The sequence below is a fragment of the Crocodylus porosus genome, unplaced genomic scaffold (assembly GCF_001723895.1).
Source record: "Crocodylus porosus isolate Cpor-Errol unplaced genomic scaffold, CroPor_comp1, whole genome shotgun sequence".
NCBI lineage: Eukaryota > Metazoa > Chordata > Crocodylia > Crocodylidae > Crocodylus > Crocodylus porosus.
Genome location: NW_017728947.1, coordinates 115,672,683 through 115,686,274, shown reverse-complemented (window position 1 = coordinate 115,686,274; position 13,592 = coordinate 115,672,683). Strand labels below are relative to the sequence as shown.

Genomic DNA, 13,592 nt, shown 5'->3' with positions numbered 1-13,592 from the left:
GTTCTGGCGCAGAGCAGCCACATGGTCCCAGGCCAGAAGCCCCTGCTGGGGCCTGGGGCTGGGGGGCGGGGCCAGGTGGGCCCTGCTGCTGCAGGAGCCTGCTGAGGATTCCCTTGGGTCCTACTGCCCCTGGTTCCTGTCATTTTTGACAGGAACCAAGGACAGATCAATATTATTTTTCTAAAATGTTTAGGCGCCCTGCAGGCCATATAGAATGGCCTCATGGGCCAGATCCAACCTTTGGGCCATATTTTGCCCACCCCTATTATAGGCAGACAAGGTTCTTTGGGTAAATCTGATATCATTTATAAGACCAACTCAAACAGTTGGAATATTTCTTCTTAACAAACTTTTGGATATAAATACGCTTCGCCAGGCTGAGGAAGCATCTGCAGTTGCTGTGTGCTCTTCCTGGATGGAATTGTTGGCTACAGATGACCAACTCAAGATCCTTAAAATTCTAGTTTATTAGACAGATTGAAATATTGCGATGTAATTAAATCATAAACCTTGGGGCCAATCCCCTCAAGCACACACACACACACACACACACATGCACAGTAGCTAGCTATAAATATCTGATCTGTGAAGCACCAGAGTCAAGTATACCTATCCCACAGGCGTTGGAGTCTGCCGTCGGTGGCCAGTCGAGGCTTCTTCCAACATGGTGTTGTCTTCCAGAAGGGGGTTACTGACTGGTCCTTCTGGCTGGACAGGCGGGTGCTGGTCAAGTTGAAAATCAAGAGGGGGCCATTGACAGTCACTCCTCATTGCTTTTTATCTGTCCTTGGCAGATTTTGGTGACTCTCAAGTTTTCAGGCTTGCCCAATCCAGGGGTCGTTGACTCTTGTGGGACGTCCCCCTTGGATGGCAGCTGTAAACCCCAGGGGTCACGTCTGCAGGTACATGCAGTTTTGGGAGTCCAGTGATGAATTTTGATTAATTTATCATTGTCATGAATAGGGCTCTGGGAGCGGTTGATCTGGTGATATTCAGCCCCAAAAGTTGGTCTTCGGCTCCGGTTAATTCAACCCAGGGCTCTTGTTCCTTTAATAATGAAGTTTCAGGGAGTTCCAGGCTGCCATACTGGTGCCTATTGATTTCTTTCTCTCCTTAATCTAAGATTTGGTAGGTGTCAGTTGTCACTTGTTAACTTGTTACTGTAGCTAGCTACACATTCAATTACTGATCCACTCACTCTTTCAGGGGTTGGCCTGATACAGAGAGGCGGCAGTTAGATTCCTGCCCTTGCCAGCATTGTTGCAGGGTAAAGAGTATAAAAATACAAGAGTATCAAATATAAATGCCAGGGCACACAAATAGATAAAAATATCAAAATACAATAAGAGGTGGATATAAATGCACACCTACAAAATGTAGAACACCTATGTCATTTCATAAAACACAATTCCTTATACCAGAAAGAAAAATACCCAAATAATTCTATATCTTGTAGTGAGAGAGGGAGAAGAAGAAAGGAGGAAGGAAAAAAAGATACAAGAGAAAAGACATATCCAAAGAGGGGAATTATTGATGGAAGGGGAGCCTCCTTGTTACGCTGGGGCGGGGGCAGGCAGGAAAAGGGGCTTCCTACTACACAATGAGTAGTAAAGAAGCCAGAGCCTGGTATGCAGGCAAGACAGGCAGTCAGTGAAGATGTAAATTGAGGAGCCACTGGGTGAGAGACAAAAAGGTAAGGTCAGGCAGGTACCTGGTGAATCAGGTGTCAGGCAGGTTGTAATGGGTCATAAATCTAATGTCTATATTCAGGTCCATGATTTTTTTGTATCCAAGTAGATTTATGAAGTGAAGTTCATAGGCTCGTCTGCAAAAGGTGTTTTGTAAATTCCCTTGAGAACTGAGAGATCGGAGAGAGAGTGATTGTCTTGTGAGAAGTGTGCACCCACAGGTAGTTGGGGATTCTTGTCTTTGATAAATTTTAAGTGTGCATTCATTCTGGTGCACAGTTGTTGTTTGGTTTCGCCTACATATTTTCCTGCAGGGCATTTGGTGCACTGGATGAGATACGTTACACTTCTGGAGGTGCAGGTGTAAGATTCAGGAATGGTGATGGTTCTGTTGTGGGGTGTAGCTATTATGGGAGTGGTGGAGATGTGTTGGCAGGTTTTGAATGTCTTGTCCCAGCATAGCCTGGAACCATTAGATGTGGTTTGGGTCATAGGGAGTTTGCTTCTGGTGATGAGGTTGGCAAGCTTCAGTGCTTGTAAGAGGCACATGAGAGAGTGTAAGGGGAGAAGCAGCCTCCCAGCCCTCCCTTCCAAATCTGTGAAATCTGTTATTGATGCCAAATTACACCAAGGTAACCAAAAGGTCAGCCCCGTTGTAACCCCTGCAATAGTCTACAGTGAGTTGGCCCTCGGTTTTGGTGCAAATCACAGGTGTGGGTAAAGGGGAGAGAGTCCAAGCAGCAATCACTCCCTGGATGTATTCAGTCGACTCCTCAGATTGGAGGTGCTTCTGAGCACAGTGCTCTGTACTGGATGGAGGTGATACACTACAGTAAAAACAGCTGAAAAAGCCCCAGAGCCAAACCACTGGTATAGGGCAGGACCTAAAAGACCTGGAGTTCCAGGGCAGCCTGAAGAGGACCAGCAGAAACCCCTGGCAAGACGGAGGAGTGATGGATACCCCCGGCAGCATGAAGAAGTGGTGTAGACCCCCAGAAGAGCAATGGAGACCCCCGCCTTGTGGAGGGGTGATGGCGATCCCCAGCAGAGTGGCAAAGACCCCCAGTGGAGCAGAGGAAATCCCTGGAGGCAGATCCACAGTGGTGCTCCATAGTACCGCTCTACAGCATCAGTGAGACAGTAACTCCTGTGCAGACCTCCCTATCCAGCCCGTCCCTTGGGCTGGCATAGGAGACAGAGCCCCAGGAGAAAGGAAGCAACCCCTGGCAGTGGGGAGCACTGGGCCTCTGGGGTGGGCCTCCCTACCCAGGACTTACCCCTGGATGGCAGCCCTACATGAGACTCCCTTCCCCAGTGACAGAACTAGATGGTAGCTCCCTGGGTTGGTTTGCCACTGACTACAACTGTGATTAATTCTGAGCTACAGCTAAAAGTTAATAGTTAAGATTTTGCTTCAGGTGTGCCCTTGCTCCCCTCTCCTTTTGTAATAAACCTGTTTTTGCTGAGTTGTGAATGGGCACATCTGTTCACATGAGAACACCCTGTGCAAATTTACTTTACCAAGCTTCTGGCTGGGGGCTTGAGGGAAATTTGACAAGTTGATGTAACATTCCCATATTTTCAATAAGGATAAATGCAAAGTGCTTCATCTGGGGAGAAGTAAGTAACCAGGGACGTGAATATACCTTAGGAGGAAATGTCCTGGCCAGCATCTCGGAGACTTCGATGGGATGGTTGATCACAGGATGAACATGAGCTGCCAGTGCAATGCTGTCATCAACAAAGCTAATAGCACACCGGGATGCATTAGCCAACGTGTCGTGAGCCGGGCTAAGGAAGTGATACTTCCTCTCTACTCAGCGCTAGTGAGAGCCAAGCTGGAGGACCGTGTCCAGTTCTGGGTGCTGCGCTTCAAACAAAATGTGGAGAATCTTGAAAGGTTCAGAGAAGGGCCATGAGAATGATTAAGGGCCTGGAGAACAAACCTCTTCGGACAGACTAAGGGATGAAGACTGGGGGGGAACTTGGTGGTCGTCTATAAGAATGTACAGGGTGAATATTGGGAGCTGGGAGAAAAACTGTTCACTAGGGCGCCCTGGGAGAGGACAAGCAGTAATGGCCATAAAATGTCAGAGGATGGCTTCAAGTTGGACGTAAGGAAAAACATTTTTACAGTAAGGGTGACCCGAATCTGGACTAGACTTCTCAAGAAGAGGGTGCAGTCCCCAACCTTGGAAGTCTTCAAGAGCAGACTGGACAGACACCTTGCTGGGATCAAGTGATCTCAGAAGTATTCCTGCCCAGAGCAGAGGGATTGGACTCGATCTTTCAAGGTCCCTTCCAGCCCCTCATTTCTATGATTCGATGTGTATGCAGCTGTTCTTACTGCTGTGCAGTGCCTGGCAGAACAGCAGGGTACAGGCCTTGCAGGGTGGGTGTCAACTGGCAGGCTGGCACCCAAAAACCGAGCTTCAGGTCAAGCGGGGACCTGCCCAGGCTTCTTCAGGAGAGCCCCTCAGTGGTAGTGACACGTGTTTTGGGGTAATCCAAAGCAGGTTTTGCCCTGTAATTCCAGCATAAAAGCAGCTCCTCATTCATAGCAATGTAAATGGCGCACAGGTCTGGTGGCTGGCTGTTGGCAGGCTGGCACGTGAAAACCAAAGTTTGGGTCAGGAAACGCTGTGCCCAGGCTGTTTCACAAGAGTCTGCCAGAGGTGATGATGTGAGTTTTGGGGTGACCCCAAAAGATTTTGCCTGATGCTCCCATCAAAACCCAGCTCTTTATTTGGGGCAATGTATTTGTTACACAGGCCTGAGAGGCTCTCAGTTGTCAGGCTGGCACTCAAAAACTAAGCTTCAGGTTGGGCTGGACTCTGCCCAGTCTTTCTAGGGAGGGTCTCCAGATAGCAGAAGCGTGTATTTTGTGGTGATCAGGGATCCCGGTTTTCCTTTTCCTGTGGAAAAAAATGTAAAAAACATGCATTTTCCCTTTTAATGGGGAAAAATGTGGATTTTTCATTTTAACAGACAAAAACATGCAGGTTTTCCACATTTGCAGAGCTCTCTGCAGGTTGGCGGACTTCCACCCTGCAAGTGGCTGTGGGGAGCAGGAGGGGTGGATGTGGGGGCATGTGCCCCCCCAGATCTGTGTGCAGGGCTGGGGTGGATGTGGGCTGCCTGCTGCAGGCTTGAGCTCCTCCCCCTGCTGCCCTCCTCCCTGGGACCTCTGCAACCCAGCGGGGGGACCCAGTGTGGCAGGGCACAGAGGAGCCAGGTGGGGAAGCTCCTTGCTGCTGCAAGCCCTGTGCCGCCCACCCTGCAGCAAAGGGGATGGTGGTGGAGTTGTGCCCCTCACTGCTCACTGCTGCCGGGCAGGCAGGGGGGCTGTTTTGCCACGGTGGTGCAGGGCTTGCAGCAATGAGGAGCTTCCCCACTGAGCCCCACTCTGCCCTGCCACACTGGATCCTGCTCGCTGGGCTGCAGGCACCCCGGGCAGATGGCATCAAGGCGGGGAGCTCAAGTCCCCACCACGGGCTCCACTCGGGCCATGCTGCCCACAGGGGAGGGGGAGCCGGGCTCTATGCTCTGTTCTGCTCTTGGGGGTTCAGGTGCTGTTGCAGGGGGGTGTGGACCCGTGGCCCTGGCCCCGTAGCCTTGGCAGCTGGGAGCCCCCTCTGGCAGGGCTGGAGGGGGCTGTGGGTAGGGAGTCAGGGGCCTGGACTTGCATCCTGGTTTGCAGAGGGGGCAGGGGGAGCTCTGATTTTCCCAAACCCCAAATCAAATACCAAAATTTGTAAGTGTTTAGAATTTCTTTTACTATCGTGATTGAGGCACTGGTAGGCTTACAAATTGCTCTGAAATTGTAAGCATATCAATAAACCATTGTGTTCAACTGCTACCCGTATATATAGTGGCATTCCATTTTAATCGTGGATTTTGGGGGTTTCAATCAGAAAATTTTTTTTTAAATCAGGGAATACGCAATTTTTAAACAGAGAAAACCAGGTGACCCGAAGCAGGTTTTCCCACAGTCCCAGCCCAAACTCAGCTCATTGCTTGGAGCAACGTACACTGCACACAGATCTTGGGGGGCTGTCATTCGGCAGGCTGGAACATGAGAAGAGCGCGGGGCCAGGCAGCCCTAGCTCAGACTTATTCAGGTGTCCCCCAGCGGTGGACGTGGTCCGGGCTGTTGGAGACAGACCCCCTCGGAAGCACATGCCGGTTGACGTTCTACCACACTGGCATCCCTGACCTCCTTTAACTGCCAGGGCATGTGCCGGGTATGTCGGTACATCATCTATTCTGGGCGGGAACCTTCCCTGAGGTAAGCTGCCTGCTGAATTAGGTGCCATGTGCAGAATGAAAGTGAGGAGTGCAAAGGTGAATGAAGCGTGTGCACAACATTTTGATTGGTTGTAAGAGTGAGTGACAGCTGTCTGTCACTACGGGTATAAAAGGGTCAGGACTGCGAAGGTCCTTGAACTTGGCTGTGTCCCCGCAGCAGGGCAAGCGATCGGTTTGTGATGGAGCGTGAGTGAGGACTGGGGTGGTCGATACCTCATTGCGATTGACCGTGAGAGAGCGCCGTTGGCCTGGCTGTCTGGGGACGCCGACCCGAGGGACCGCCATACCAGTGTGCGTGTTCCTCTCAGTTATTGGCTATTGATTGTTTCCACTGGACCTTGTTTGTGGTTGTTTCTGGTTCCTTGGTTTTGGTACGATAGTTGCTGTTGTTCACCCTTCCTCATTGTCGAGTGTGATTATTATTAATTATTTACTGTTGACCCGCTGGGTGGGATTGGGCTGTAGATCTATGCCCAGAGGAAATTGATTCTTTGTGGGCAGAGAATCCTTCGGAGGACAGGAGCTGATTTGAAAGGAATTGTTGAGGACATGTGGGAGACCCAAATACCACCCTGCTCTCAGCTCTTTATTCAGGGCTATCCATGATATTATTTTACATTTTTATTATTAAAAATACTTTTTCTCATTAAATTCTGGCTCTTTATCTTGCCCAATTTATTGCTAATGTGTAAAAATGAGCTTTGAAAAAGGAACCAGGAATAAGGAACCAACTTCAGTCTCATCTGGATACAGAGAATTTAAAGCTTGGCTTTAATTTGAGGGGGAAATGAAGCCTTTCCCATTTGGCAAGTCACACAGCCAGGGCCAAAGGCGGTTTTTCTCAGTAGACAGTGTGAAAATGCCAATTAGGTAAAAATGACAGAAGTTAAGGGAAAAGGTATGGAGAGGTGAGAACCAGTGGTGTGAAGCTCAGCTGCTGGCAAAAGCACTCTGTCTGGAGTCCAAGGCAAGTGAGAAGAAGCAAGGAGTGGGAGAAACACCTTGCTGCCTTCAGCTCTCACTGGACAGCAGGAGGAAAAAGAGGGCATGGATGTTGCTGCCCCAGGATAGAAGTGCTGAAGGTACATGTGCTCCAGCTTAGACCACATGTAAAGAAGAATAAGTACTCCTAAAAGAAACGCCTTCTGTGCTGGAGTGGAAAATGTCAAGCGTGTGATCATCATTGACTTACAAACAATCTGTGAAAAACCCATATTTTATTGTATTTTAACTTTAACAGTAAACAAGGAACTACTGCAAATCCTATGAAACACGGATTTAAAAAAACATGGTGCTAAAGGCACTTTTTATAATGTCTGGAACAAAATCTGAACTCAGTCTCTACTGAAGAAAGCTCTCTGCGTGTTTTCATTCCTCCTTAAGCTAACGCTTCTTTCTCCAAGAGCCTTTCCCAAGTGCACCACCAACAAAATTCTTTGTATTAATTGACCCAGCATTTCCACTGCAACCTGAAATACAACATTACACCTCCCTTTCTTCTGACTGTGATAAATGTCCATCAGCAACTGTCCTACTAGTGCACTGGATGTGCTCTTGCATGTCCTAGTTTTGTCTTCACACTCCTCCCCCAATTGTAACCGTTGACAGTGGCACAGGTGCAATAGAAGAAATAAAGCAAAAGGATTAAGAACTGAAGATGCCCCCAGGATATTCTGATTCGTCTCCTCGATTGTAGGCAAAAGTCTCTTCTCACATCTGTATAACAGAAAAGTAGGATCTTCTAAGCATGCAAATATTTTTGCTGATATCTCTGGGAGTTTTGCATATGCAGTGAAGCAGAACACCACAGCTGAGTATTACTACATCTGAGGGGAAATTGTCCTCAGTGGCACTGATGGAGATACTCATTCCAAAAGCTGCCTCCTACAAATTTCTATTAATTCCAAATAACTATCCTTACCCCCTTACCTGGCAAACCTATACGTATACACATGAAAGAAATACATTCAAAAGCATTTTTAAATTTTTTGATCTCCAGTCATAAAAACTGAGGATAGAAACAGAGGAAGGTTTTCAGGTTTCATCAGAGCAGTTCAAAGGAGGGTCTGAAGTGCTCTCATAAGCTTTGATTCTTCAAAGAATCAGGCATATGTTTCAGCATTTAAATCATCCCATTTTAAAACTATTTTGTTCTACTAAGTCAAGTTAAATGTATGAGAGTTCCTGCAGGATCTGGGTCATAGCAATTATTAGTAATTAATATAAGCATTGCAATAGGGTATATCTGAAATATTTCCTTGCTCTGTGGGGTAAATGCTGTATATGCAATAACACGTTAACAAGTGCAGAGTGTTGATATTGTGGTCATCACCTGAGAAAATCCTAAACCCCCTGGGACCACTTCAATAATCTGAATGGTTTACATGTGAGGGGGAATTATTTTTAACATAAAGACCACAATTTTCATTCCCATTAGCAGATTTTTTTTAAGAAAAAAAAATCAAATGGCTTCTTAGTTGAAGGAAGTATGAAAGTATGGCTTAACTGTGATATCTGGTCACCAAGTATTTCCCTTAAGATATATATTTACTATAAAACTTCCTTTCCTACATAGGTTCTAGTCAAACTGTAAAAATGGTAAAAACTAAACAAAACTGGTCTACATTCAAATATGTTGCATACATAAAACATTAATGACAGCATCCCTGTTAACTGAACGCTTGAAACAGATGGGAAAATAGTAAATAATATATATACTTTTAACAATAAATAAACATAAAATATTTCAACCTAAAATATAAAATTTACATATCCAAAATACAATATATATAATCTATTTTGAAAAAGTTTCACTGATTACAGAATTAGTGAAACATAGATGAACTGTATTTGTATTTCCATATACAAATATTGGAGCTCATTTAGTGTCCACAGTTATACAGCCTGTTGATTTCTCTGCTTTTGAGTTGGATTGTTAGCTCCAAGTATCAATAATTAGGCTTTCACGTGTGCTGTCACATCAAATAATAGCATTTGGAATTATGAACATAATAATATAAATTGTTTTTTAATAATTGCAAAAGTACAGCTTATCAAAATATTGTGCCAAACTAATTTCAGCAGGTGCTGATGTGCCAAATTTGAAAATAAGATTTTAAATCTAAGACATTTTATCCCTCTGAAAAGGTTCTATATGCTATGTGACTTTCATTCAGAAAGAATAAGTATTAAGAACTGGCTCATTAAACCACAATAGCAAAAATTAACCTAAAAAATCTGAAGGGGGTAGAATTATTATCATATATACAACTCTTTCTTATACTTCAGGAAACAAAAAGGATTTACTTGTTCAAACTTGTTCAAAGCTCAGCTAAACAAACAGCTGATTTGTAGCATTAGTAAATACAGTAGCGACTAACAAACTTTGCTGTACACTATAATTACATGTAGTGTTCAATAATTTTATTGCTATTGCTCAGGTGACACTTATTTGATCTTGTCTTTCAGTTTCAGCTCTTTTCTCCTGACGATGTTTAACTGCAGCCCAAAAGGTTATCTTTTTCAATACTTGCTGTAAAAGTCTGGGTGGCAACCAGGATATTTGATTCTTTAAAAAAGTGGCATTTTTACCAATGCAGTCAAGGCACAACCTACAAAAGAAGTCAGGATTTACAAAAGTCTTATAAATTAAGGATATAACAATGAAATAGCTTTAAAATCAACTCATATATAAATAAAATCACCATTCTGCAAAACAATTAAACCTTTGATACTGTTTTGCAATATTATACATAGTACAATTACAATATTAACTAAAACAATGGTTTTATATTTTACCAGCCTCTCCATGAATAAATGATTCTAAGTGCTTTATGTTAAAAAATAAATAAATAAAATCAAACCCTCTTCAGATATTAAAGGCAGTACAACATCTGCTGGCCCTAGATTCATTGTACCTCTATATAATCTCAATTTACCAATAATCTCAACTTACCTAAGAAGTGAGTATGGTTCTGTCTGAAAGATCAGTAAGTCACTGCAGTGTCCCTAATGAAAAAAATACCAACAAAAAAAGAAAAACAATTAGGAAATGACCAAAATAGACTTAAATCTCTCATCCCCCTTTCCTTGCCAAGATAGCCTATGTGCCACAACCCTAAATAGAATCACCATTATTTGCTTTGATGGATAAATATAAAATCACAACCTGAGAGAGCAGATTTAGGCTAGATATCAGGAAAAATTTCTTCACAGTAAGGGTGGCCAAAATTTGGAATGGGCTTCCAAGGGAGGTGGTGCTCTCCCCTACATTGGGGTCTTTAAGAGAAGGCTGGATACACATCTGACTGGGCTCATCTGACCCCAGCGCTCTTTCCTGCCCAGGCAGCGGGTCGGACTTGATGATCTGTTGAGGTCCTTCTGACCCTAACATCTATAGATCTATGAATGAAGCTATGAAAAATGTACACTTAAAAGCATGACTGAAGTCTGTTTTTAGATTAACACCTAGATTAACACCTAACCAAAATCTAATATTTAGATTAACACTTAGTTTACAAAAATGTTAACCATCTCCCCAGAGGAAGGACTTTGGGGACACATAACCCAACAAGATATATAAGGCCACATTTCTACAGCATTGTGTCTTCCAGTGCATCTTCAGTCCTGTACCTGTATCTTTCACCAAGCATTGGAGTATGCAGTCTTGGACGTTTAGGGACACACCACCGGTACCTGGATGGCAGTAAAGCCCCGATAGCTAGTCACTTACAACACTAGGCTAAAAAAAGCTAAGGAGTTGTGAGGATACAGTAAAAATATTTTTAAAGAAAGTAGTAGTGGTAAATAGAAAAATGCTTGGGAGAAGTCAATATAAAAAGGGAAAGCCAAGCAATTGCATTACATGACATAAAAATAATGGGTGTTTTGTTTGATCAGAAATCTTTAAAATGGTAGAGACCCAAACTGGAAAGAGTTTAAACAATTCAGAACCATCAGATTGGAAACATTAACTTACATAACCAATAATACTATTATTAATACCCCAGCTCTCTTTCCACTTTACCTCTTATTGCTATACTTACTTGTCATGTCTACATTTAGGTCAACCACAGCAAACACTTATACATGTGCGTAGCATTCACGAGTATGATTATATGGCACATGACAGCATAGTCCAGGAATAACTGAGCTAGATCTACACATGCCAGCTCCAGAACTGGATGCAGTACAGCTGTATTAGCATGGTGCTGCTCTGGGAATAAGAAGTCCTCCGTCTCTATGGAGCTAATTAGCCCACACAGTACTCCACTTACATAGCTACACTGGTTTGGTTTCCAAGCTAGCACACAATGAGCTGGCTCAGCGAATCTCTTCACGGCGCACCACGTAAACTAGGCTTGCTGGGGAAGGGGAGGATGAGGTCAGAGGGAGCCTCGGACCACCAAACCAAGTGTTGCCCACAAGAACAGCCCAGCCAAAACTGATAACAAGCACAAGAAATACCCAGGTAAGAGACCCAGATAGTCCTGGGATTAGGGGGAGTGCATACACCTTCAGGAGGCCTTAAATGCCTATACACTAATGCTCGTAGCATGGGGAACAAGCAGAAGGAATTTGCCCTCTTGCTAGCTAACACAAACCCAGACATAGTGGGGTTCACCAAAACGCAGTGGGATCCAACGCATGACTGGATGGTGAATAAACAAGGGCTATAGGCTGTACAGCAGGGATAGGACAGGGAAGAAAGAGGGGGGTGTGGTGCTCTATGTCAAAGAACAATTCACATCTTCAATGATCAGCACGGGGTCAGAGGAAGGGTAGACTGTGCTCTGGGTCGGAATACAAGGGAGTCAGGGGGAAAGGGACTTAACGGTGGTGGTCTACTACAGACCACCCAACCAGGGAGAAGAGCTGGACTGGGAATTCTCAGGTCAGCTTCAGAAGGCAGTTAAGTCAAGGGACATGGTCATCATGGGTGACCTAAATTATCTGGACATCTGCTGGGAAGAGCACTCAGCCAGGCCTGACCACTCACGTAGGTTCCTAGCCGTGTTACAGGACCTCCATCTAAGCCAGGAGGTGCACAGTCCCACCAGAGGAAATGCCTTGTTAAACCTGGTCCTGGCCATAGGCGACAACCTGGTGAGGGGGCTGCAGGTGCTCAATCACCTGAGCAATACTGATCCTCGCCTATTGGACTTCACCATCCAGCGCAAGGTGGCAAAGGCCTGCAGCAAGACAGCAGCTCTGGACTTCAGGAGAGCGGATTTCATTGAGCTAAGGAGGCTAGTCAGGGAGGCACTGAGGTCCCAGAGGGATGGGGAGTTGGGAGTCCAAGAAGAGGGGTCGTTCCTGAAGGAGACGATCCTCCAAGCCCAAAGGGTGGCAATCCCAACACGGATCAAAGTGGGCAAGAGTGCTCAAAAGCCCCCATGGCTCACCAAAAGCATTAAAGCTTAGAAGGCGGCGTACACCCAACGGAAGGGAGGGGCCATCACCAGGGAAGACTATACCACCATTGCTCGGGATTGTAGGTGGGCTGTTAGGAAGGCCAAAGTGGAGATGGAACTGGGACTAGCGACCCGGATCAAGGATAACAAGAAATCCTTTTTCAAAAACATAGGAGATAAAAAGAAGGTTCCGGGTAATGTGGGGCCTCTGCAGGACAAGCTTGGAAATTTGGTGGTTTCACCAGATGACAAAGCTAACCTTTTTTAACAATTTCTCTGCCTCCATTTTTCTGAGCAGGGACCACGTCATCCTCCCCACTGGGATCCCCGATGGTCCCAGGGGAGGCGCAGCCAGGCCCTGGGTTGGTGAGGACCTAGTCAGGGAACTTCTTGTGGGACTAGATATGTTCAAATCAGCAGGTCCTGACAATCTCCACCCCAGAGTGCTGAGGGAATTAGCAGAGGTCATTGCATGACACCTGGCACAGCTTTACAAGCACTCATGGAGCTCTGGCGTGGTGCCAGAGGACTGGAAAAAGGCCAATGTGGTTCCCATTTTCAAAAAAGGGAGGAAGGAAGACCCAGAAAATTATAGGCCTGTTAGTCTTACCTCAGTTCTAGGGAAGCTCTTTGAGAAAATTATCCAGGTGCACATCTGCAAGGGGCAAGCGGGGGAGTATATGCTTAGGGGCAACCAACATGATGGGTTCATTAGAGGCAGGTCCTATCAGACCAACCTGGTGGCCTTCTACGACCAGGTCACAAAATCCTTGGACGCAGGTGTCACGGTGGACATAGTCTTTCGAGACTTTAGGAAGGCCTTTGACACTGTCTCTTACCCCATTTTCGTTAAAAAATTAGGAGATTGTGGTGTCAATGCCTACAGAGTCAGATGTGTTGCCAACTGGCTGGAGGGCCGCACCCAGAGGGTGGCAGTAGACGGGTCATTTTCGACCTGCAGGGATGTGGGCAGTGGGGTCCCCCAGGGCTCAGTCCTCGGGCCCGCACTGTTCAACATCTTCATCAGTGACCTGGACAAGGGAGTGAAAAGCACCTTATTCAAATTCGCAGATGACACTAAGATGTGGGGAGAGGTGGGCATGCTAGGAGGCTGCAACTAGACCTGGACAGGTTACAGGGGTGGGCAGATGAGAATAAGATGGGATTCAATACTGACAAGTGC

At 45.7% G+C, this 13,592-nt stretch overlaps 1 protein-coding gene across 1 annotated transcript in view; it reads right to left on the bottom strand.

Annotated features, from left to right (window-relative positions):
• Nucleotides 1-7,194: 7,194 nt before the first annotated feature.
• Nucleotides 7,195-13,592, bottom strand: part of KLHDC1 (kelch domain containing 1) — a 44,543-nt gene continuing 38,145 nt past the window's right edge. The window contains exons 12-13 of the mRNA XM_019550988.1: nucleotides 9,952-10,004; nucleotides 7,195-9,607 (exon numbers count right to left, since the gene is read on the bottom strand). Coding sequence (XP_019406533.1) covers nucleotides 9,433-9,607; nucleotides 9,952-10,004 — 228 coding nt within the window. The 3' untranslated portion in view covers nucleotides 7,195-9,432. The remainder of the gene's footprint in view (nucleotides 9,608-9,951; nucleotides 10,005-13,592) is intronic.